The sequence below is a fragment of the Tenrec ecaudatus genome, chromosome 6 (genome assembly GCF_050624435.1).
Source record: "Tenrec ecaudatus isolate mTenEca1 chromosome 6, mTenEca1.hap1, whole genome shotgun sequence".
NCBI classification, from domain to species: domain Eukaryota; kingdom Metazoa; phylum Chordata; class Mammalia; order Afrosoricida; family Tenrecidae; genus Tenrec; species Tenrec ecaudatus.
The window spans coordinates 82198931-82223241 of NC_134535.1; the positions used below are offsets into that span (position 1 = coordinate 82198931).

Sequence of the window (24311 nt, forward strand, 5' to 3'; positions counted from 1 at the left end):
CCGGGACAGGCTCGGGCCACATGTTCTTTCTCAAGGGAAGGGCTGAACTGATTCCTGGGCAGCACAGTGACAGTTGGGCCCAACTGCATTGATGGCCTTCAAGTATCAAAGATTTCTTATTTTAAGATTTCTCTTGGGCTAGCGATACAGAAAAACCCACACAAGAGAATGAAAAACAAACACTTTCCTCCTCACAAGAAAAACAGCATTTAAGTAAAATGCACGCACCAGTTCTGCTTATTATTGGGGAACTTACTATAAACTTGGTGAAAGCGTTTGTTTTCTTCTTGTAGTTAATGTTTCACAGAAGGGCTGGGAAACGGCAGGACACTGGCCCCCACCAAGGAGTGCACCTGGCGCTACCTGACGTACTCTCACCGGGTGTCAACATTCTCAATTCCAACTCTGGGTTCAAACTTATTCCTGTCCATATCATCTTATTGCAAAATATGTTATTGTAGATATTTCACTTTATTTTATTTTTTTGGTATTTCACTTTCTAGTGACTCCCAAATAAAACGCTCAACGGCTCTGCTCACCTATTACAGACCTCTGGACGACCAAAAAACCCATCCACTATCATCGTTGATGCCGGCTCATAGCGACCCTGTAGGTCAGGGTAGAACTGCCCTTTGGAGTTTGCATGACTGTAACTCTTTACAGGAGTAGAAAGGCCCTGTCTTTCTTCCATGGAGCTGCTGGCAGATTTGAACTGCTGACCTCTGTCAGCAGCCCAATGCCTAACCATGCTGCCACCAGGGCTCCTCTGGTGGAAACTGATGACAGTGAAGGTCGGGGAAGGAGGAGTCAAAGGAAGGGCGAGGTACGGCTTACACCAAAAAGGACTTCCGTCCTCGGATTATCCCAATGGTTTCCTCAATGGGCATACTGGCCTGGGCTGAGCCCTGAGAGTAAGGAGCGTGCGGGTGGAGAAAAGTCCACAGCAAGTGTGTCAGCGGGGCCTTTCTGTTTTGGGGTTTTTCAGGCATTACTAGGAGATTCAGGAGCACTGCAATGGGATGGTGGAGGATCAGTCTGCCGAGCTCAGACAGGTCGCTGGTACCCGGTCTTCCGTGGACTTTTAATGGAATCTTGACTTTGGTGTTTTAGTAGCCAGAATGGAGGGTCAACTCTATCACTGATTAAGTACCATCTTTTTTAAAACTAGTCTCTTCTGGAAAATGGGGGAAGGCGGGGGGGGGGGGGGGAGGACAGGGAAGAGCATTTTCACCCTAACTCAAGGACAACAGTCGGACTCAGCAGTAGGCGCCTCCTTCCCTCCCTCCATTGAGCAACCGAAGGATGGTCTTGGTGCACACGGTCGGCCATTTCTCCCGTCCACAGGACAGAGACCAAGAGTCCACCGTGGTTGTTTTATTAGTAAAATCAAAGGCTGCTGCGGTGGAACTGGCCTTCCTACAGAAGGTCCTGGGTGGGCCGCATAAAGCTTACATCGAGTGAACCTCACATGGGTTGGTTGCAAAATGGATCTGTCCATGAGGACTGACATACTAAAGACACTGCTCCCAGAGCCATCGAGGCACGCGTGGCTTCCTGAACTAGTGGCCGAGGATCAGAGACAAGAGGTGGAGGAGCAGCGCTGTCCTAGTTGCTAGCTCCTTCAGAAGGCTCTTCCCGAGGGCTAGTCCGACGGTTCACTTTTTATGCCTACGTCCTGAGAGGCATGCGTTGTGTAACACATCCTTTGGTTTGATCTCCTGCATGTATTCACTATCTAAATGAAAAGGAGTTTTCTTGGTCTCATTAAGTAAAACAGACCTCTCTCGCTACCAGGGGACAACTATTACCACCAAGAGCCAGTTTTCCGCTTGATTTTAGGGAATCGTGTGTGTGCGTGTGTGTGCTTGTGCCTGTGGGCCTGTGTATGGACACACACAATTTATTTAAACCAAGAAACTGGAAAAAGGCACCCAAAAGGGGTCCTCCTTTCTAAGCCCAAAGGGTGACGGCACCTTGTAATGTTTGGAGTTAGGTGAGGTCCCACTGAGGCAGGACTAGGATGTGTCCAGAAATGCCAGCAGGAGCGGGCATGCGCCATCAAGCACGGCCTGTGGCGCTCACAGTGTTAGGCTAAGGGACCACACAGCGAGGGCAGAGGGTTGGGGGCGAGGGGGAAGCTTTGCTACCAGACAGAGGCTGCCAGTCCTTATGAGACTGGGCTGAGAACAACAAGGTGCAATAAGAGGAATCAGAATAGAAAGAAAAGCATTTCTTCTCCCAGGGTCGTGCCAAATTCTGTTCCATCCCCAATCCCAGGCCTGCTGCCCGATCTCCATGCCCCTTCTTAGCCGCTTCCTCGGTGACAGCAAGGCCACAGTCCCCACCTGGTTGCTGCCCCTACACAGCACTCTTCCTGCCTGCAGCCTGTGCTGTTCAGTGGGTCTGTGGGCCACAATTCCCCTTCTTTGCACCTGGTGATTCTCCCTATTGTACCAACAGCCCAGAAAGCCGCCCCAAGTGCTACAGGTAAGCCAGGCCAAATGAGAGTAGCCAATGTGAGCATGTTCTGCCACGGCATGTGGTTGCGTGTGGGGCCAATCTCAACGTGATGAGGCAGCTTAATGCAGCTCCCCCTCTGCACGGAGTAGGGTGCGAGAGGGGAGTGCCCGGTCAGCAGCTGCATCACAGGGTGGGTGGGTGTTGGCATGGTCTTTCCGCCCCGTGATCAGTTCTAGCATGCGGAGGCGTTTCCATTGGCATGCAGAAGGATCCGCTGCTCTTAGGTGCTTACCCTCATCCCTTCAAATCGTGATAAGGCTCTTAAGGGCCTCAAGGCTCTTAGGGTCCTAAGGGACTTTATGGCACCTAGTTCCGAGTAGCCCAGGGCATTAGCTATAAGGCTGACTAAGGAGACCTACACGGAGACAGAAGAGAAAGCAAAACAACAAAAGAAAAAAAGAGGTTCCAGAGTGTTAGAATGAGGCCCCTAACTCGGACCAGGCGGATCGGGCCCCTCCCCCCAGGCAGAGGAAGAGGGAGACACCAGCTGCCTACTTCAACTTGACTCAAATGACCTGGAAGGAAAGGCGGTTGAGAGGCAGAAGAAAAACCACAGGGGGAGAGAAAGTTGAGAAGAGGCAATTGAACACACATTCAGGTGGAGCAGGGAGAGGTTGAAGGGGGAGGGAGCAGCGAGGAAGTCCCAGTGGAAGGAGAGGAGCCTGAACAGATGACAAGAACCTTACCCTCGCCCTTTACAGTCTCTGCACGTCCCAGAAGTTCCCATTAAATTAAGCCAGACAAACTTAATGGTACCTATGGAAAAGAATACAGATAAATACACACACTCCACACAGTGGCCCCTCCTTAGCTCACTTGCCATTGGCAATCCAACCGGGACCAGCTCCCTTATTCCAGGTTGGCAAGGAGCCCTTTGTTTGAGGATCTGATCCACAAACGTACCCATTCACTAAGGACTGCGGGTGTCTGCAGCTCCCAGGGAGGAAAGGCCCAGTGAGGCACGTCCTTCACAGAACTGCACACCCACAGAAGTCAGTCTCTCTTTTGCTTTTAACAAAAAGAACCCTCTCATATTTTCGTTAGAACCATGCCCCCTCCATGAGAATGAGTCCTCGGGCCGGTTGGGCCAGGCCTGGCAGCGCTGCCCTCTTTCCGTTGGACCCAGGGCTGCTGTGAGTGGGAAATGACTCGATGCCCCCTGGCGACCGCGGCACCAACCACCACCACCACCCTTCTTCTCCCCCTGCCCCCCAGGACAGCGCCACGTGAGGTGCTCTCAGGATCTGACTCATCATTACAATAACAGCTAGAGAGTCTTGGATGAAGTTTTTTCATTTCATCGAGGAGGAGACAGATTCACTCTCACCCTGGCAGCCAGGAGTCAGGATCAAAGATCCACCCAACTCCCAGACTCAGCAGTGGTCCTTCTTCCCCCACTCAGGTTACACAAGAATACCCCAGAGTGATGACCAATGTCTGACAACCGATGATCGATTGCGATGACGTCTGCAGGTCTCCTGGTCTAGACTTACGCCTGTTAAGACTCTAAAATTTTCCCGCTCTTTCAGAGGCAAACCCACCTTGGGCTACAGGAGCAGTCATCAGGGTGTAACCAACACTAGATGCTAACCACACGAAAGGCTACCTAGGCCTGACCTGTGGGATGGGAACTCCTTAGAGGGCAGCAGGCCTGCAGAAACCTTTAACAGATCAAGTCCTAGATTGTTTGGGTTCTGGCTCTTAGCAGTTTCTCTTATACTGCATAACAAGTCCTGGATTGGGTTAATAAGTCCCCACCATTATTTCTTAAGACCCTCCACTAGAATGTGGGCACCACAGAGCTGAGCTGCCCAAATGGATGGTATTTTAAGACAGACGTAGATGGGGGCGGAGAGATATCCTACAACTTAGTTTCATATGCTGCTCTTTGGACCTCACTCATGCGGCTTTAGTTTCTTGAGTCTCTGCATTTATGAACTATAGGACACTTTGACTTTGAAGATGTGAATGAGTAAGTGCCAGAACTGGCCAGAGGCAGCGAGGTGGGTCCCTGATCTGGCAGGAGCTGGGATGGGCAGGCTCAGGGACTTCCCCTGGGAAAAGGGCATGGGCCTTTGCCTCTGCTGTACTCAGAACTCATCGGAGCAGGGATCTTCTCTGGAGTCCCAGGAAGTGTCCACAGCCAATCTGGAGCCGGATGCTACCTTTGCGGTCCACTCTTGCCCTTGGAAAGGCAGATGGCCCAGCGTTCAATCTTGGCCTGAAACAGGGCTTCAGAAACCTCATCTAGAACACAGTCAGTGTTGAAAGATCCCCTTTCTCCCATGCCATCATCAGCAAGAAGCTATCGGGAGGTACCTTTTGCCTACTATTGCCAAATGCTGCCAATTCCTAACCAGAGATCGTCTAAAACTGCCAGGTTCTCAGTGAGACCTGAACAGGTACATCTGAAGGGAAGCTATCCTGTCTCAAAGAAATACTTGGGTTCAAAAGACCCCCGGGTCAGAGTCACCCTGTGGAAGTATGCCAGTTAAAAGCGGCAAAACATCAAGCCAGTAGACCCTGAGTGGTTATACACCACATAAGGTGAGGAGACCCTACTCTTCAAGGGGGGTGGTTTCTCTGGTAACCAAGAGGCCTCAGTGGAGACAAGGCTGGAGGAGACGTGCAGGCCATCTCAGAAGCTGCTCAAAGACCAGTGGTTCTAAGGTGTGCTGAGCGGTCACTTGCTGCTCAGTTGATCAACCCAGTAAAGATCTCCCAAGGTAGGACCCTTACATGGGTAAGAGCTGAGCAGTTCAGGACTCTCTCATAATCCTCAGAGCGTCTATGGTAACCTTTCATTGGATACTTAAGACACTGCTTTACAGGGGAAAAAAAAAAATCAACCTACAACAATATGAAATGAGTAAAAATTTAGGGATCTAGGCCTGCAGGAATGGGGGAAAGAATGTAAAGTCACTAGCTGATGTTTTCAAAATGATGTGAGAATTTTCAGAGAAAAACTCTCTTTCCCTTAGTGTGAACTCAGGAAGAGATGAGTGGTATCTGAAATTTCCTAGTCCTGGAACTGATAAGCTGGTTCACTTTGTGAGACGATGGGGGCGGAGAAGATGACAAAGCTCCTTTACAGGCCAAAGATTTCTACTTCAGTCAAGGACCTGAACAAAGTTCCATGTGGTCCCTGGTTGGGAACTCAGATGGCTTATACATACTGGGAATTAAACCTGGGAAGCTGTCTGATTTATTCTGAAGACTCGAAGTACCATCAACAGTTGTTAAGGGGCAAGAAGAATGAGAATCCAGCAGGAAAACCACTAAGAGGAAGAGTCCCAGATTCAGATACCAAGTCACCAGTGGATGGAACGGAAGAGGGAGGAGCTTGTGGAGATGGTGTGCTAGATTAAGACCCCACACCCATGTCTACTGGATGTTGTCAAGGACCAACGACACTTGAACTGTTACCCAGATAGACAGCAAAGACTGAGTGGGGCCGTTGTTCCGGTGAAAGTCTAAGCCTTGACTGGGGTCCCAGACGTGGTCCTGAGAAGTGAGGCGGAAATGAAGGCGATTCTACAGAGAGGGCTGGCCGCGTCTCACTCCAGTTCTCTGGACCCTTTCCCAAGGCCACTCCTTAAGAGTTCGAGGTCAAGCTTTCTTTCTGTGGCAGAGGTCTGTCCATCAAGTTGCTGAAGGGAGCACTTCTGGCTAGGGTCTCATGTCAGTACCTTCTGGGGTCAGAAGTTTGGCTCGCCGTAAGGACCTCTCCACCTCATCCGGGCATTTCCTCAAGACCTGATTTCTGAAACAGGAAAGGCAAAGGGGAGGACCGTGATATCTCTTGGAAGGAGTCGTTAACCGTGGAAGTGGTAAACACTGTCTTGGGAAAGAAATGCATTTCTAAAGCACCAGACTCCTGTTTCCAGAAAGGGGCCCTTCCATCCTAATCTGCTCTGTCCAGATTACAGAGGGCCACTATAGCGAGTCCGCAACACAGTCAATAAACCTACAATCCGAATGTTCCATCCCAGCTTCCAGACACTCCACTTCCTTGACCCTGCTCAGCTGGCAGCAGGAAGTTAATTCTCCATTGGCCCTGGTCCTGCAAGTCCCTTTTACCCTTTCTGTAAAAGGCTGATGTGGCTGGAAGAAAAAAGCTGTAGTATTATTACGCAGAATGAGAGACCAGTCATCACTGTGAGCAAAGCCGACCAGGAACAGGAGCTGGCGGGACAAACAGTTATACACGGCGCGGCTTCCGACCTGAAAAACAACGTGGGGTCATGGGCACGGAGTCTCAGGGGTGGTCTTGGAACCTGGAAGAAAAGGGTCATTGTAGAAGGCTGGTGTGCAGGAAGAAGAGGCCTTTACAAGCACAGGGGTCAGGCCTTTTCATCTGCAGTTTGCCATGAGACGCCCTCCCTCTCTCCTCAGTTCATTAACTTGGTCAGCCGAGCCTGGTATCGGGACTCGAGCAGGATGGCGGTGTCCACGGGAATGTGGCCGGAAAGTTCACACAGACCCATCCAATCACCCCTCTTTCTCTCTCTCTCCTCCTAGCAGCAGGAAGAGGACACCTGGCTGGTTCGGGGGCAAGAAAATTTCGGCTCCCGGCCTTAGAACAAGGTGCTTTGAGCCGACTGATTCCACTTTCCGGTCTTATTTTGGGAATCTGTGAAGCCAAACCCACCAGAACAGAGTTGGTTGGCTAACCCCTGGGGCAAATGCAGAAACCTTAGCGCGGCTTCCCGCCCCGCAACTGCGCTGGGAGTACTCTGAGAGGACCCTTACCCAAACCTCCCGTTGCAGCTCATCCTCCAACCTGGCTCCCAGGCAAATACAGTCGGGGGGAGAAAGAGCCCTGTTTGTTTTCCAGCTAAAAGGGGTGGGAAGTAGAAAGCAGGACACGTACAGCCACAATGAGGAAGTCCAGCCAGCACCAGGCATTGGTGAAGAACTTGACGAAGCCATAGGCTGTCCATTTAAGTAACATCTCCAGGATGAAGATGTAGGTGAAGACCTTGTCAGCGTATTCCAGGACGGTACGGATGGTCTTCCTCTGCTCGATGTAGATGTCCTCGAAGGCCTGAAAGAGAAGCAGCAGCTGTCTGTAGCACCGAGACCCAAGCAAGTCACACTGAACTTTCTTGGGCAGCGCCTCCTACGTGGTGCTGGCCACGCACCAGCTGCCCATCTCTTTCACTGCACCCCCCTATTACTTAGCTTTTTATAGTCTTATTGAGATCTGTGCTATTTATCGTACAATTCACCCAGTTAAAGTCAGTGGCTTTTAATATATTCAGATATTTCAGCAAATATTTAGTACACTTATTGCATCAGTCACGATTTTAAAACATTTTCCCTACCCCCAAATAGAAGAGCTGTCACTCTGCAGTCCCCACGCCCCCATCCCTCCTAGCCTCAGACAAGTATGACTCAGTTTGGTCTCTAGAGATCTGCCTATGTGGATATTTCTTGTGGTTAGTAGCCCAACTTGGTAGCCACGACGCCACCAGGGTTCCTTTATTTGGATATTTCTTATAAATGGAATCATACAATCGATAGTTGTGGTAGTTTAGTGACTTTATGTCAATTTGAAGATGTATGAAAGTGTAGGGGTGGACTCCAGCTGGCTAATCAGGTCACAGCCTGATGGTGCCTCCTTGGAGGAGTGGCCTTAGGAGGCTCCTCCCTCTGCCCCTTCGCCTTCCTGCTTGCTGGGACTCTGCTACGGACCCCGAGGGCTGCCGGTGCCCTGCTAGGTTCCCACCAACTTTGACCCTTGGGACTCTGCACCCACTGGCCTGTGATCTTCCTGCACTCTGCCTGCATCATTGCCTGTGGCTGTATGAAGCTGAAGAGGGACTTAGGAACTAGGCCTGGCCTTATAGACGTGAGTTAGCCTGGGCTGGGATGCTGTCTTGATATATAAAACTCTTGCTATCAAGCTCTTTCTTATATACAATGAGTGTTTCCAGTCAACTTGGCTTAGCATCACCGTCCTCTGTGACTGCCTTCTTTCACTCAGCACGATGTTTCCAAAGTTCATCCCTGTTGTAGCAGGCATCCATACTTCATGTCTTTTGATGGCTTTCAGAGTTTGTGGAAAAATTCATTCGAGCTTAATTCCATTTTCCATGCACTTTTGAAGTCCCTTGTACTGCACCCTATTTTGTTAAACTGTTATCAGGTAGTGCTATCTCTGCTCTTGTGAATAATGTTGCTTTGAACATTTGTACACAAGTCTGTGTCCGTGTTTTCATTTCTCATGAGTATACATGAGTAGGAATTGTTGGATCATATAGCAATGCCATGTTTAACCCTTTGGGGAAGAGCCAGACTTTCCCAAAGTGGCTGCGTCATTTTACATTTCCAAGAACAACATATAATTTCTTCTCACGAACACTCTAAAAGTTGTTTATGCAGCATAAATCCACCTTCCTCTCAGACCCTGGCTGCAGAGATTTGGGCTCACAGGGGCGGGAGAGGGTCAGGTGAGGAAGTTCTTAGCACTCTGCTTTCTTTCTCTGGTGCTCCTGAATGAGGCAGTGCCCGACAGGCAGGGGTGGGCATTCCTAGGTGCAGGGTGGCACACCGAGCCAGCACTGTGCTCAGATGGAGTCACTCTGAGGCCTCGGGGAACGGCGGGGGAGGTAAATGAAAGCGGCCTGTCAGGAGAGACGAAGTTCTAGACGGAAGAACTGGATCTGGCTGCCTGCGGCCTCACCTTCCAGAATGGAGGCACACGCACATCGGAAGCGCCAGTTTCATCGCTGGGCAGTGAGGGCAGAGGTCAGGGGCTCTATAATCCTTTTCAGGGACTTAGGTCTAAAATGCAGCAGCCTCCACATCAAGTTTCCCAGCTCTGTTGCTTAAAAATGCATTCCCTAACCCACGATAAGTGAGATGCTCAAGACCGACCTTCATGTCACTGGGGGCTCCAAGGCCTTCCCTCTGAACTCTCGCCATTGTACTATGGTCTTTTCTTGGATGGGCTAACGGGGCCTTCGTTTAGCTCTTCCTAAACCCAAATCGACTATTGTGTATTGAGTCGCACTTCCGGTCTATGTAGTGTAACAAAAATGGTCCACGGTGAATGTCAAGAAAGTTCAAAGCTTTGGTTTGGCTGCTGCTTTGCTTCTTCTTAGTCGAGCTGGGAAAGAGCAGGGCAAAGCACAGGCGTGCTCTCTGTGATTTGGTTGTTAGACCAGAAGGACCATGTCGGCAGCAATATTCCACCATCACTTGCCTCAGTCTGATGGTCTCTTGTCTGGTGGGTGGAACTCTGACAGGGCAGGCAGGGCAGTCTGGCTTGCTCTTGGCTCACGGGCTACCAGCCTACCTCTCGTGTGTCCTGCTTTTATCCTGACACCTTGCTGCGTAAGCCTTTCCCTGAGTTCCCACGGCCCTCCGCGGGAAAACCATCCACTGTGTCCTTGGCTCTCTTTACTGCACGGTTTTTCCCCGGCTGCTTTCAGCGTTCCCTCTTCTCCCACCTCGCAAGGGAAAAGCAGCCTCTCGGGCCACTGCTGGCACCTTCAACACCGATGTTGGTTTTCGCTTAAGCTTTGACTCCACAGTGACACAGACACTCTAGCAGGGGTTCTCCGCCTTCCTAATGCCATGATCCTTTCAGACAGTTCCTCGTGTGGTGGGGACCCCCCAACCATAACATTATTTTTGTTGCTGCTTCATCACTGTCATTTTGCTACTGGTATGAATTGGGTGACCTCTGTGAAAGGGTCGTTGGACCCCCCCAAAGGGCTCGCGATCCACTGGTTGAGAACTGCTGTTCAAGACTCTGGTATCCTTCACTTCGCCCTTAATTAAAACGAGGAAACTGTGCAGGGCCGAGTTCCAGCTGTCCTCAAGTCTCTCAACTCGCACAGACTCGGGCCCGGGCTCCTCGGTGATAGCCCAGGATAATTAGCCTCACTGGCGGGGGGGGCGGGGGGGGGACTGTGTGTGGAGTGTGGATAAAAGTTCCCTTCGGACAAGAGGCCTGGCATTTCGAATTTCTCAAGTCACTCATGAGATGGGCTCTCCGGGTGCAGTAGTGTGTGCAGGGAGGGTGGGCGGGGTGATAATTTGACCCAAGAGAAGAGCGTTGCGGGTGCTCCGTGAGAGGAGGAAGCTCATTTAGAGGGTTGCTTGGGCTGGGTCAAGCCAGGCAGTGGAGACACACTTGGTAAGGCGTGTGCTCATGCTGATAACAAGGGCCTTAGGCTTGAGAGGGATGCTGCTGAGCCTAAAGAAGATCAGAAGTGGCCAAATTAGAGGTGTAATCCCAAAGACTCAGAACCTTAGTTCAAAGCTCTTTAACAGACCATTATCCATGGGCCCATAGCCAACCTGTATTTTCAGGGAAACTGAACTTGGGCTCCATCCAGTCTTTCCCCACACGTTTCTGTAATCCCTTTCCCAGCCAATCCCTCATGGTACTCGCCCCTGGGCCTCACCAGGGCGCCACTGCTGAGCAGGATCATGAAGATGATGAAGGTCTCAAACCAATTGTGCTCCACGATGAGGAAGCAGGTTTTCCGTAGGATCCACCAGGACTTGCCTAGCCCTTCCTCAATGTTCACCTGGCAGCACTTGAACCGCTGGACACAACCTGGCACCAGCAGGAGAGGCAGGTCAGACCATGGCGAGCATGCCCTGCCCAGACCTGCCCTCTCTTGCATCTCCCAGGCCCCACCAGGTGCTGCCCCGCGGCACAGCCATCTGGGAGTACAGTGGCTGAACCAGCACGTCTGATTCAGACACGGAGAGGGTGCAAGGCTGAGGTTCTTCTGCAAGGCTTAACGGGGCCAGGCCCTCTGGAGTTGGGAAGATCTTCTACAAAGGTGGTGTGTGTGTGTGTGTGTGTGTGTGTGTGTGTGTGTGTGTGTGAGAGAGAGAGAGAGAGAGAGAGAGAAGGCAGGCTTAGCCACGACAGACCGGGGTTCCATAAGACTGTGTGTATATGTGTGTGTGTGTGAGAGAGAGAAAGAAAGGGGGAGTCAGGAGGCAGGCTTAGCCACGATAAGCCAGGATTCCAGAAGACTCTCTCTGTGTGTGTGTGTGTGTGTGTGTATGTATGTGTGTGTGTGTGTGTGTGTGTGAGAGAGAGAGAGAGAGAGAGAGAAGGGGGAGTCAGGAGACAGGCTTAGCCACGATAGACCGGGGTTCCAGAAGACTGTGTGTGTGTGTGTGAGAGAGAGAGAGAGAGAGAGAGAGAGAGAGAGAGAGAGAGAGAGAGAGAGAGAGAGAGAGAGAGAGAGAAGGCAGGCTTAGCCACGACAGACCGGGGTTCCATAAGACTGTGTGTATATGTGTGTGTGTGTGAGAGAGAGAAAGAAAGGGGGAGTCAGGAGGCAGGCTTAGCCACGATAAGCCAGGATTCCAGAAGACTCTCTCTCTGTGTGTGTGTGTGTGTGTATGTGTGTGTGTGTGTGTGAGAGAGAGAGAGAGAGAGAAGGGGGAGTCAGGAGACAGGCTTAGCCACGATAGACCGGGGTTCCAGAAGACTGTGTGTGTGTGTGTGTGTGTGTGTGTGTGTGAGAGAGAGAGAGAGAGAGAGAGACAGAGAGAGAGAGAGAGAGAGAGACAGAGAGAGAGACAGAGAGAGAAGGGGGAGTCAGGAGGCAGGCTTAGCCACGACAGACTAGGGTTCCAGAAGACTCTGGGTTGATGTCCATAGAAAACAGACATAGAAAAGTTTGGGAGTAGAAATGTCGGGTAGGTCAGAATCAAAGAGAGGAAACAATAAAAAACATCCCTCAGAATGAAAGTGTGGGGAATAAAGTTCTTGAAGCTAGCCCCTCAGCCCCCTTTTTCCTCCTTCAGCCGTTAACCCGGGCAGAAAGTGTGTCTGCAGGTAGTGCAGACACTGCGTGGGCGTCAGCCCCTTCACCTTCTGTGAAGCAGGCATCTGGATCCAGGTATTCCTCAGGCTGCTCCACAGGGACCTCTTCTACTTCGGGTTTGATATCGATGGTACTTCCCTCAGAGGAGCTAGTGTCATCCAGTTTCTAGAGACGCAAAGGAAAGGGACAGAAAGTAACTGCAGGAGCGCGTGCACCCCAATTGGTGAGCCCCACTTCCTACTGGGATGATGTGCCAGCTAGCCTGCACGAGTTGATGGCGTCACCCAACACACTTTAGGAAGACAAATACCACTCCACACTCACTTCTGTGGACTCGGTTCCTTTCCCCAGCGATCTGACAGGGTAGAGAACAGACCCACGGGCGGGAACCCTGATGGAAGCAGAACGTCACGGCTTTCTCCTAGGAAGCCGCTGGGGGTTTGAACTGTGGGCCTTTTGTTTGGCAGCTGAGTGCCTTGACCCCTGTAAAAGCAGGGCTCCTACCAATTACCACAGTGTCCTCAACACGTCTCTCGGGAGGGGATGTGCACCATTCAAACACAATGCCAGGGGGCCATCCTCAACTACAGGCTGGTCTCACCGGTACGCACTGTTAAAGGGTTTCGTCTAGCCTTGACCCAGAGGATCCAAGAGCTGGACAATGGATCCAGTGAAATAAAACTTTACCAACCAGGGCAATCTAGGCCATATACAGCAAAGGTCTAGCATGATATTGGGGTGGTAGGGCGTGTCCTTAAAATGAACCGGCTCTTCATGAATTTCTACCAGGCCCACCACTGAACGAACCAACTCCTAGGGCTGACACGTTTCACTTGCTCTGCCATGATCAAGGTTGGTGTCTAGCCTGGGGCCTTACGTCTTTACTGCCTTCAGGATCCGACTCGCTGGTAACATCCTCTGTGTTGAGGTTCTCAAAATCCGACTCGCCTACAGCAATGGGCACGCGCACAGTCAGGTTGGGGTTGTTGATGAAGGACATGTGGTCCTCGTCAATGATGTACTTCTCCACGCTGCTGCCGATGCCGCTGGTCGTGCCATTGCCATTCTTCTGGAAGTCGCCGTTCCGGTGGATGTCTGCGCCCGTGTGGTTGGCAATGCAGTTGGCCTTCTTTTCGTAGAGCCCTTCCAGGGGTTTCACCTCCTCGGCCTCGCGCTGCTTGAAGTGGGCCTGCATGAAGGCATGCACTTTCACTTTGGTCCACGCCACGCCCTTCTTGATCCGGATGACGGAGATCTGGAGGTTGTTCATTTCCCCATCGTCGTCCGTGGCTGCCAGGTTGTCTGCACTGAAGGAGCTGAGGAGCAAGGCCAGAAACAGGTTCAGCACCTGTATTGGGAGGGCGAGGGCACAAGAATGGAGGTTAAACGATCAAGAGAAACGGCCGACTGAAACAGGGGTACAAGCGGGCTCCCCGGCTTTATGCTACTGACTCGAGTCTGCTGCGTTTTGTCGGGCCCACCTCATATTTTAAAAGTCCACACCCCTAGATTGGCATTATGTTTGCCTGGGTTCTAATCTGAGGGGGCTTCAAACATCCCACGGCAAAATTTCATTAATTTTTAATTCCCTCTTTCCTCAAATTTTTGGAAGCCCTCGCATGTAAGAAACTCATGATCCTTACCACTTTATTTTGTTTTTTATAGTCTGTGAAGCACAGAAGGAGTAGATGCACATACATAGTAACCGATACAAGGGTTTATAGGGGATGTAGAGGATCAGGGATGGAAACAGGGGAAGGTACGGGGATTTGGGGAGCAAACAATGTGGGAGCTGGGGGAAGCACTACCACTGATTGTTTACACACTCATTTTAAAAGTGATTTAACAACAACAAAAAACCAAATGGACTGTAAAATTGATTGTGGTAATGATTGTATAACTCTTCTTAATGTAAAGATTGCAATGCAAGATTTGTGAATTATATGCCAATAAAACTGTTAAAAAATTCAGCACCTCTTTTCATGACACATAAGTACATAGATCTATATCCCCAAATATATTATTCTTTTATAATCAGCAGCAGCACAGAAAGTTCTCCCCAAATAAAAATAGGTGGGTAAGGCTTGTGGGGGAGGGTCAAAGAACACAGAGACGTCACGTGCTAACGAGCAGTTGTCTTTAAGAGGACCGTATTAGAAAAAAAAAAAACAAACAGGCTTGGAGAGCTGTATGGTCATAAAGCAAATCAGGGTGGAGATAAATCAAGTTTCATTTTCAGAATGGATTTCCTATGAATTGGCAAGTGCTATATGACAGTAGTTGTTATGTGCTGATGAATTGGTTTCAACCCACTATGACTCTGTGCACAGCACATGAAACATGACCCTGTCCTACACCAACCTCACAAATGTTAGGTTGAGCCCACTGTTGGCAGTTGCTGTGTCAATCTATCTTGTTGACAGTCTTCCTCCTTTCTGCTGACCCTCTAATGTATCAAGAATGATGTCCTTTTCAGGAGACTGGTCTCTCATAAGAACGTGTTCAAGTACGTGCAAGTCTCATCGCCCGCACTTCTAAGATGCACTGTGACTGTACTCCTTCCGAGACAGATTTGTGTTTCCTTCTGGCAGTGCAAAGCACTTTGAATGTACCTCACAAGACCATCGCTCCAATACCCCGACTCTTCTGCAATCCCCTATTCACTGCCAGACTCATGTGCACGTGAGGCAATCAAACACCCTATAGCTCGGCAAATCGGAGTCTTCAACGTGAAATCCCTGCCCTTTCACACTTGTGCTACAGATGTGCTGCACACAGTACGTCCTTAGAGTTCTTCGATTGGTGTTTCCAAGAGCACTGACTGTGGATCCAAGAAAATGAAATCCTTGACACTTCAACATTTTATCCATTTATCAAGATGCCTACTGGTTCACTTATGAAGATTTTTGCTTACACTGAGTTGCAATCTGTACTGAAGGCTCTAGTCCTTGATCTTCATGATCAGTGCTTCAAGTTCTCTTCAATTTCAACAAGAAAGGTGTATCATCTGCAGCTCAGTGAGTCTTTCTCCAATCCCAAGGCCCCGTCTTTTGTACAGTCCAGCCTCTCTGATGATTTGCTCAGCACAGAGACAAAGTGCGGTGAAAGGACACAACCCCGACACACGCCTTTTCCGATTTTAAACCACGCAGTATCCCCCTGTTGTTGGAATGACTGCCTCCTGGTCCAAGTACAGGTTCTGCATGAACACAATGAAGTGTTTTGGAATTCCCATTCTTCTCAATGTTATCCATAGTTTATTATGACCCACATAGTTGAATGCCTTTATGTAGAAAATGAAACAGAAGTAAATGTCTTTCTGGTATTTCTGCTTTCAGCCAAGATCCATCTGACATTAGCAATGATACCCCTCATGCCAAGTTGCTTTCTGAATCCAGTTTAAATTTCTGGTAGTTTCCAGTCAATGTATGTTTTAATAATTAATAATTCAAAAGTACTACAACTTAAAAAATTATAGCCAGCCAAATTTTATTTGTATATAATATTAATGGTATTGTTCAATAATATCTATATCCTGTTGAGTCATCTTTCTTTGGAATGAACACAAATATGGATCTCTTCCACTGGGTTGGCCAGTGAGTCTACATTGGCTTGTTGGAACATTTCAATTGGTACCTCACCAACTCCTGATGCCTTGATTTTTGCTGATGTCTTCAGTGTTGCTTAGAGGTCTTTCAGTATCACCAGCAACCTTTTGAAAAGGTAGTTGAACATCAACTAGTTCTTTTAGATATAGTGACTTTGTGTATTCCTTCCATTGTCTTTCAAAGTTTCTTGCCCATAGAAGCCTTGAACATTGCAACTGAAGGCTTGATTTTGTCTTCTTCAGCTCTTTCAGCTTGAGATAATGCTGAGCATGTTCTTCCTTAGTGCTCTAACACCAGGTCTTTGCACATTTCATTACACTTTACTGTGTTTTCTGCTCTTTAGAATTTTCTGTTCAGCTCATTTATTTAATCATTTCTTACATTGGCTTTAGCTAATCTACATTAAAAAATCATTTAAATCAGGCTCTGACAATAATCCATACATCAATTGTATCAAGTACATTTGTACATATCTGGCCATCATCATTTCCATTCTACTTGGGCCCTTAGAATCAGCTCCTTTTCCCCGTTCCTCCCCCACCCTCCCATTTTTATGAACCCTGGGTAAATTATAACTATTTTCATATCTTACACCGTTTGCTTTCTCCCTTCACTCACGTTTCTGTTGTTCATTCCCCTGGGTGGGGGTGTTATACGTCAATCAATCATCGTGATAGGTTTCCTCTTTCTACCCCCTCATGGTATTGCTACTCCCATTACTGATCCTGAGGGGGTTATCTGTCTTGGATTCCGTGTGTCAAGAGCTCTTACCTGTACAAGTGTACATGCTTCGGTCTAGCTGGATTTGTAATGTAGAACTGGGGTCATGATAGTGGGGGCGTGGGGTAGGAAGCATTAAAGAACTAGAGAAATGTTGTGTCTTGTCAGTGCTATATTGCATACTGGCTGACTCGTTCCTTACTTGTGACCCTTCTGTGAGGGGATGTCCAATTGTTTACAGATGGGCTTTGGGTCTCGACTCCAACCCACCTCATTCACATCAATATAATTGTTAGTGTTGGGTCTTCCGATGCCTGATATCTGATCCCGTTGACATCTCTTGATCACACAGGTTGGTGTGCTTCTTCCCTGTGGGTTTTGTTACTTTCCTGCTAGATGGCCACTTGTTTACCTTCAAGCCTTTATGACTCCAGATGCTATCTCTTTTGATAGCCAGGCACCATTGGCTTTCTTTACCACATTTGCTTATGCACACATTTTTGTCTTCAGCAATTGTGTCAGGAAGGTGAGCATCATAGAATGCCAGATTATTAGAACACAGTGTTCTTGAGTGGAGGGAGGACTTGAGTAGAAACCTAATGTCCATTTGCTACCTTAATACTTAATACATTTAAAAATATATAGACCTATATCTCTAGCATTATCTATTAATATATTTACATATGTACATGCCTTTATTTATATCTCTAAAAATGTCTTTTGCCTCCTACTTTCTCCTCACCTACTCTTTTAAGACTAAGTTTCAGAGTCTCTTCTGACATTCATGTGAATTTTTTCTTTTTAATGACTCTTTTCATGTATGATGTTTTTTTCCTATGAAGTTTATTTTATTAAAAATTACTTTGGGGATCCATTTTAAATAGTTTTACAGACATATCATTCAAATACCATATAATGCAATGGTTCAGACATCTTAAAGTTTTACAATCATCACCACAACCAATTTTAGAACATTTTCTTCATTCTGCATACTATCACTAGCTTTCCACTTCCCCACAGTCTCCTCTGCTACAGCCCCAAGACACTTGATGTCATCCCACCACTCATGAGATCTTCTGTCAATAGGGTGCAGTGCTCCAAATCTGTTCTTGAAATCAGGTGGGATATATTCAAGGTCAATGCCACTCCTTGAATTTGCTGCTCCCAAAATAAAACGCCATAATCTATTCCAATGGCCAGTACCAGTACATTTCAACCCACTAATGCCTATAATATAGATCTTTATATGTTCCACTTCATTTTTGATGACTTCTAATTTTCCTAGATTCTTATTTCATACACACTACATTCTGATTCTTGAGGGGTGCTTGCAGTGGCTTCTTCTCATTTTGAGACATGCTGCATCAGCAAACGAGGGTACAGAAAGCTGTCCTCCATCCACGGCATTAGAGTCAACCCGAGGGAAAGGTAGCTTCCTCCGTTGCATGTCGAGTGTCTTCCAACCTGAGGGGCTCATTTCCTGGCACTAAATCTGACCATGTCCCGCTGTTCTGAAGATCTTTCAGTTGCTAATCCCTCAGGATGGCTCAGTCCTTCATTGCAGTCTGTTCTTAGTGTGGAAGCTCGGCTGAAATCTGTTGTCCACGGGCAACCCTGCTGGTGTTTGAAATACTGGTGACACGGCTTCCAGCATCACAGCAACATCCCAGCCACCAAAGTAGGACAAATGGACAGGCCAGTGGTGTAATTTGTATATGAGGAGGCTCCAAAAAGTTCGCGGAAAAAGATAATGGAATTTTCACAAGCTATTTGAAGTCCCTTTGTCTTTGTAGCACAATTGAGTAAAATTTATGCTTTACACATTTATAGAAATAAAATAGTGCTAGTGAGAGCAGGATGTAGCCCAGTGTCTTCATAAACAAGCCACGTATTTGCTTTAACTTACTATTTTACTACATTGAGCACCAAGATTAATATTTGTTAAGACTTTTTTTTAAAGTAGGAGAGATGCTCATTTCTTGATTTACACTTGGTCTTTACTTTGTTATACGTTTGAAGCTGAGAGAGCCATACATTTTAAGTAGACATATTCACATATACAGAATGGGAGAGATCGACAGAATAAAGTATATGTATCTATTTTGGTTGTCTGGGTATTTGGAGAAGGATCAGGGAATATGATAGGTAAAATGGGGGTGAATGTGAGGAGACTATGCTAAATAATCTGAATTTTAGTTAACTGGATCCATTATTGGTTCTACCACTGGTCTGTCAAGTTTGTCACGCTGTGGTGGTTTATGTGTGGCTTCGATGCTGGAAGTTTCAAATGCCAGCAGGGTCACCTGAAGTGAACAGGTTTTAGGGGCGCTTCCAGACTAGGAACAGACAGCAAAGGAGTTGGATCCCTACTTTGGAAGAAGCCGCTGAAAATCTTATGCCTAGCTTCAAAGCATTTTCAAATACTGAGAGCGTAAACAAAGGAAGCAGCACATTGTCAGAGATATTGCCAGCAGGACGGGACCCTCGGTCCAAGGGCACCCAACAAGTGAGTGAAGCGGAGCTGATGTCTTGGAGGGGAGTTGACCATGGTGCTGTGAGTTGGACAAAGCCCGTGGGAGTGGGGCCTTTGGGATTTTCATTTGTCGATGGGCAGGACTCAAGGTAGAGAGAACCAGCTGCAAAAATCAAATGACTTGAATTTGGAATGTGCGAAATGCGAATTTAGGAAAATTGGAAGTGGTCAAAAATGAAATGGAATGCATGAAGATCAGTATGTAGGAATGAGTGAGCTGACATGGACTGGTATTGGCCATTTAAAATCAGAACACCAAATGCTTTACTGTGCCGGGAATACTACAAGCAAGAGGGACGGTGCGGCATTCATTGACAGAGAGGCTCTTGCTACATCCATCATGAAGCACAATATACATACATATATATATATTTGAAGTATTATCTGTGATCAGAATATATTGATCACCTTCAAGGCAATACAATCTACACAAATCTACACAAAAGCTAGTGATTAAGAAATTGAAGCATTCTACCAATGACTTGGTCAGTCGGAAATGATAAAAATGCAATCAAGACGCATTAACAGTCATTAGTGATTGCAATGCAAAAGTTGGAAACAAAGAAGAAGAAATAGTAGTTGGAAAATAAGGACTTGGATCAAAAGGAAGCTGGAGATCGCATGATAGAATTCTGCAAAACCTGTTCACAGCAAATACCTTTTTTCAACAACACAAAAGGTGACTATCCACATGGACTGCCCTAGACAGAATACAGAGAAATCAAAGCGACTTCATCTGTGGAAGGATAGGATGGAAAAGCTCAATATTAGCAGCTAAACCCAGAACAAGGGCTGACTGTGGGACAGACCATCAACTGCTGACATGTAAGTTCAGGATAAAGTGGAAGAAAATTAAAATAAGTCCACAGGAGCCAAAATATGATCTTGAGTCTATCCCACCTGAACTTTGAGAACATCTCAAGGGCAGATAGGACACATTACACTAATGACCGAGACCTGATGAGCTGTGGGAGGCCATCAAGTCCATCATTCATGAAGAAAGCAAAAGGTCACTGAAAAGACAGTTAAGAAAGCAAAGACCAAAGCGGATGTCAGAAGAGACTCTGAAACTTGCTCTTAATTGTAGAGTCACTAAAGCAAATGGAAGAAAAAATGAGGTAAAGGAACAGAAAATAAATTTAAACGGCAGCTTGAGAAGACAAGGCCAAATATTATAATGAAATGTGCAAGGATCTGGAATTAAAAACCAGAGGGAAGAATACGCTCAGCATATCTGCAGGTGAAAGAACTCAAGAAAACACTGACGCCTGGAATTGCAGTTATGACAGATTCCTTAAGCACAATATTGAATGATGCAGGAAGAGAAGATGGAAAAGAATACAGTCATGGCACCAAAATGACTAGTTGACGGCCCACCATGTCAGGAGGCAGCATATAAGCAAGAACCAATGGTGCTGAAGGAAGACGTTCAAACTCCACTGAATGTATCGGCCAAAAGCAAGGTTCCAGGAACTGATGGAATATCCACTGAAATGTTTCACGGCGCTGGAAGCGCTCACTTGCCCATGCCAGGAAATTTGGAAGACAGCTTCCTGGTCAACTGACTAGAAGAGCTCTCCAGTTGTGCCCATTCCAAAGAAAGGTGACCAACAGAACGATATCGTTTATATCACACGCAAGTAAAATTTTGCTCAAAATCATCCAATAACATTTGCAGCAGCACATTGATAGGGAACTGCCCTAAGTTCCGGCCGGATTCAGAAGCGGATGTGAAACAAGGGATGTCAGATGGATCATTGCTGATGTCAGGGGATCATTGCTGGGGTCCGAGGGTACCAGAAAGGTGCTAACCTGCGTTTCACTGATTCTGCTAAGGCATTCTACTGCACTGGGCTCATTCCGAACTGGTACATGGAGTAAGAGGCAGTTGTGTGAGCAGAACAAGGGAATACAGCATGGTTTAAAATCAGGATCATATCTGCTACCATGCTTGTTCAATCTGTGTGCAAGGAAATCATCAGAGAAGCTGGATCATATGACAAAGAGTATGGAGGAAGGTTTATTAACAACCTACGGTAAGCAGAAGACACAACCTTGCTCGCTGGAAGGAGGACTGGAAGCACTTCCTGATCAAGATCCAGGACTGCAGCCTTCAGTATGGATGACAACTCAAAGTAAAGAAAACCAAAAGCCTCACCATTCCGACATATTGTCGGGGAGACCAGTCCCTAGAGAAGGACTTGATGCTTGGTTAAAGTGGAGGCGCGGTGAATAAGAGGAAGGCCCTGGGCGAAATGGGTTGACAGGGTGGCTGCAAGCAAAAGGGCTCAGGCACACGACCCTCTGTTGTGCACAGGGTCTCAGGCAACACTGTGGCACTCAACAACAACAACATTGGCTCCTGAACAAAGGAGCCCTGAGTAAAGTCATTATGTCCAGCTGCATGTAACAGGGGCAGGAGATGTTAGGAGCCACACGCCTGAGTTGACACAGGTCTGGATTGGCCTCTGGTGATGCAAACGTGCATTAGAATCACCTGAAAGGTATGCATGTTGAAAATGCCCATTTCCTTGCCTATTTCACCTACAGAGATTCTGACTTGGTGGCACTGGTGCAGGGAGTGGGATTTGGCTTTTTTTCAATGAGTGAGACTGGAAATTGCAGTGCAGGTGGTTTCTACACCACACTTTCAGAAACACTGGATGTGCTGCAGACATGGAAAGGAGGAACGCTAGGTAGAAAGCCACTTGAAAATAATTGTATTTCAGACAAATCAGATACTTGCCAGAAGTTGAAGGAAAAGAGATGAAACAGATTCCAAAGTCCCAGGCTCCTAGGAAACAGATGGGCAGAAATGCAAAGCTGTGTTTGTCATGTCCTTCAGGTCTCTGTGGGAAGATGCCCTCGAGGCAAATGAGACTAGGAGGCTGGAGAAAGGGTGGCAAGGTCAGGGTTGACCACGCCGTGTGCCAAGAAGCAAGGGATGCTGTCACTGAACGAGGGAGAGGCCTGAAGGCATTGGAAGCGAGGAGGTAGGGATGGAGAGGAGGAAGGACTGAAGGAGTCGTCCCTGGTGAAGGGAATGAAGGGGGTGCTCATGGCTGGTTCCGAGGTGCCAGCTCAGATCTGCCTACTGGCTAGCTTCTCCGTGGTGGAAAAGGGAGCCGGTTTGAGGGGAATCAGCTGTGTTTGCCTTCTTCCAGCCCTCCTTGCGGCACTCCCACAAACAAGCAGGATTTAGAAGTGTGACTTGCAGAGAGCAGTACTTCTCAACATTTCGTGTACATATGCGTCTCCTGGGGATTTCTGTTACAAATGCAGATTTGGAGAAGTCTGCCTTTCCAACATACGCCCAGCTGATCTGGGTGCTGCGGGTCCTCAGGCCGCACTGTGAGAAACGAGGTGTTCAAACCTCTGTTGGGTGCTGCCCTGCACACGGAGAGAGACCACAGCAGCTGACAAGCCAGCGTAAAGCCAGAGATTTGCCATTGAAACAAACTAATACTTTCACTTAGTTTATATTAGTGGTTCTCAAACGGTGGTGGTGGAGGGCAATTACACGCCCCCCACCGCCCCCTGCCCCTGAGACATTTGGCAGTGCTTGCAGACATTTTTGACGGTCAGAAGCGGGGTGGGTGCTCCCGCTATCAGCAAGGAGAGGCTCAGGATGCCACGACTACACTGGGAGGCGCAGGGCAGCCCCCACGACAAAGCATTCTCTGACCCCCAAAGTTAATAGGGCCAACAGCGAAATATCCTGTTCCGATGAAGGGAACCTTTTCTAGTCGTCAGGCAGATTTAGGTTCAAATATAAGCTCTGACGTTTAGCTGACGCATGACCTTGGGAAAGTCACAAACTTTGCTGCATTTTATTTCTTCAACCACGCTAAAGGGCTGGCCAGTCGTGGGGGTCATAACACAGCAGACATTGGATAAGCACCAGTCTCTTCTCCTTCGCTGCTGTCACAGGCTTCTCAAACCAGCACAGCCATGGAAGGTGGAAGGAGGACTGAGCGGATTGGGATTCTGGGCCCAGGCTCGGATGTCGAGGGCAGAAAGCCCAATACATTGACAAATGAATACTAACCACCAGGTTGCCAATCACCATGACCATCATGAAGACAATGAGGCACATGGCCTGGCCTGCCACCTCCATGCAGTCCCACATGGTCTCGATCCACTCCCCGCACAGCACTCGGAAGACGATGAGGAAGGAGTGGAAGAAGTCGTGCATGTGCCAGCGAGGGAGCTCACACTCCTGGTTGATCTTGCAGACGCATTCTTTGTAGTTCTTGCCAAAGAGCTGCATGCCCACCACAGCAAAGATGAAGACGATGATGGCCAGCACCAGGGTCAGGTTGCCCAGAGCCCCCACGGAATTCCCAATGATCTTGATCAGCATGTTCAGGGTGGGCCAGGACTTGGCCAATTTGAAGACACGGAGCTAAGGAGGAGAAGAACCCATACACAAACCAAATGACAATCCATCCTCTCACCAAATGGCAAAAATGAGAACACATACAATTAGTAAGTGCAATTTGTATTTATTAAGCAGCCTTGGGAAAGTCCCAGGACTTTCTAATAATATCTTCGTCTAAATGGGGGAGAAACTGCCCTAGATAGGGAGCAGGAGATTGATTGCATAGTATGTGAAAAATGAAAAACTAGCAAAGCCAAGAATACTGACCCTAATCTTCTGTATTATTCTTGAGGTAGATTCTTTTTAAAAACCCACATATGAACATATCTCTTTACTATGAATTTCCCTTGATTTCTTACAGGATATGTTAAAAAAAGTGATTTGTGGGGAAAAGACAAGCATGATAATTGATAGTGGGGGAAAAAAGTCTAAAAAATAAGAACTTAAAAGTTCTGGACAATCTATCTTTTTGCATGGATATCGAACATCTTAAAGAAAGGGACTATATCAATATTAAAGGACAGGTCTATTGGTACCTGTCAGTTAAAAAATGTCAATATTCTGCCATGAGAGATGATAAGGGCTTGGCTAATGCCCTGAGAATCGCAATAGTCAAACCTAGGGCAGCTCAGCCAATGGCATGAAAATAATGAGACAGTCACTGGATGCCCTAAGTTAGCAAACAACTAACACAGCCTATTATAGGAACTCTGGTAGAAGGCAACATAGCACTCGTTTGA

General features: G+C 47.7%; 1 protein-coding gene across 1 annotated transcript in view; it reads right to left on the reverse strand.

The window, feature by feature from the left end:
- SCN8A (sodium voltage-gated channel alpha subunit 8) overlaps positions 1-24311 on the reverse strand; it is a 176916-nt gene that overhangs the window by 35332 nt on the left and 117273 nt on the right. The window contains exons 13-18 of the mRNA XM_075551664.1: positions 23239-23595; positions 13207-13677; positions 12377-12494; positions 10941-11095; positions 7394-7567; positions 2753-2875 (exon numbers count right to left, since the gene is read on the reverse strand). Coding sequence (XP_075407779.1) covers positions 2753-2875; positions 7394-7567; positions 10941-11095; positions 12377-12494; positions 13207-13677; positions 23239-23595 — 1398 coding nt within the window. The remainder of the gene's footprint in view (positions 1-2752; positions 2876-7393; positions 7568-10940; positions 11096-12376; positions 12495-13206; positions 13678-23238; positions 23596-24311) is intronic.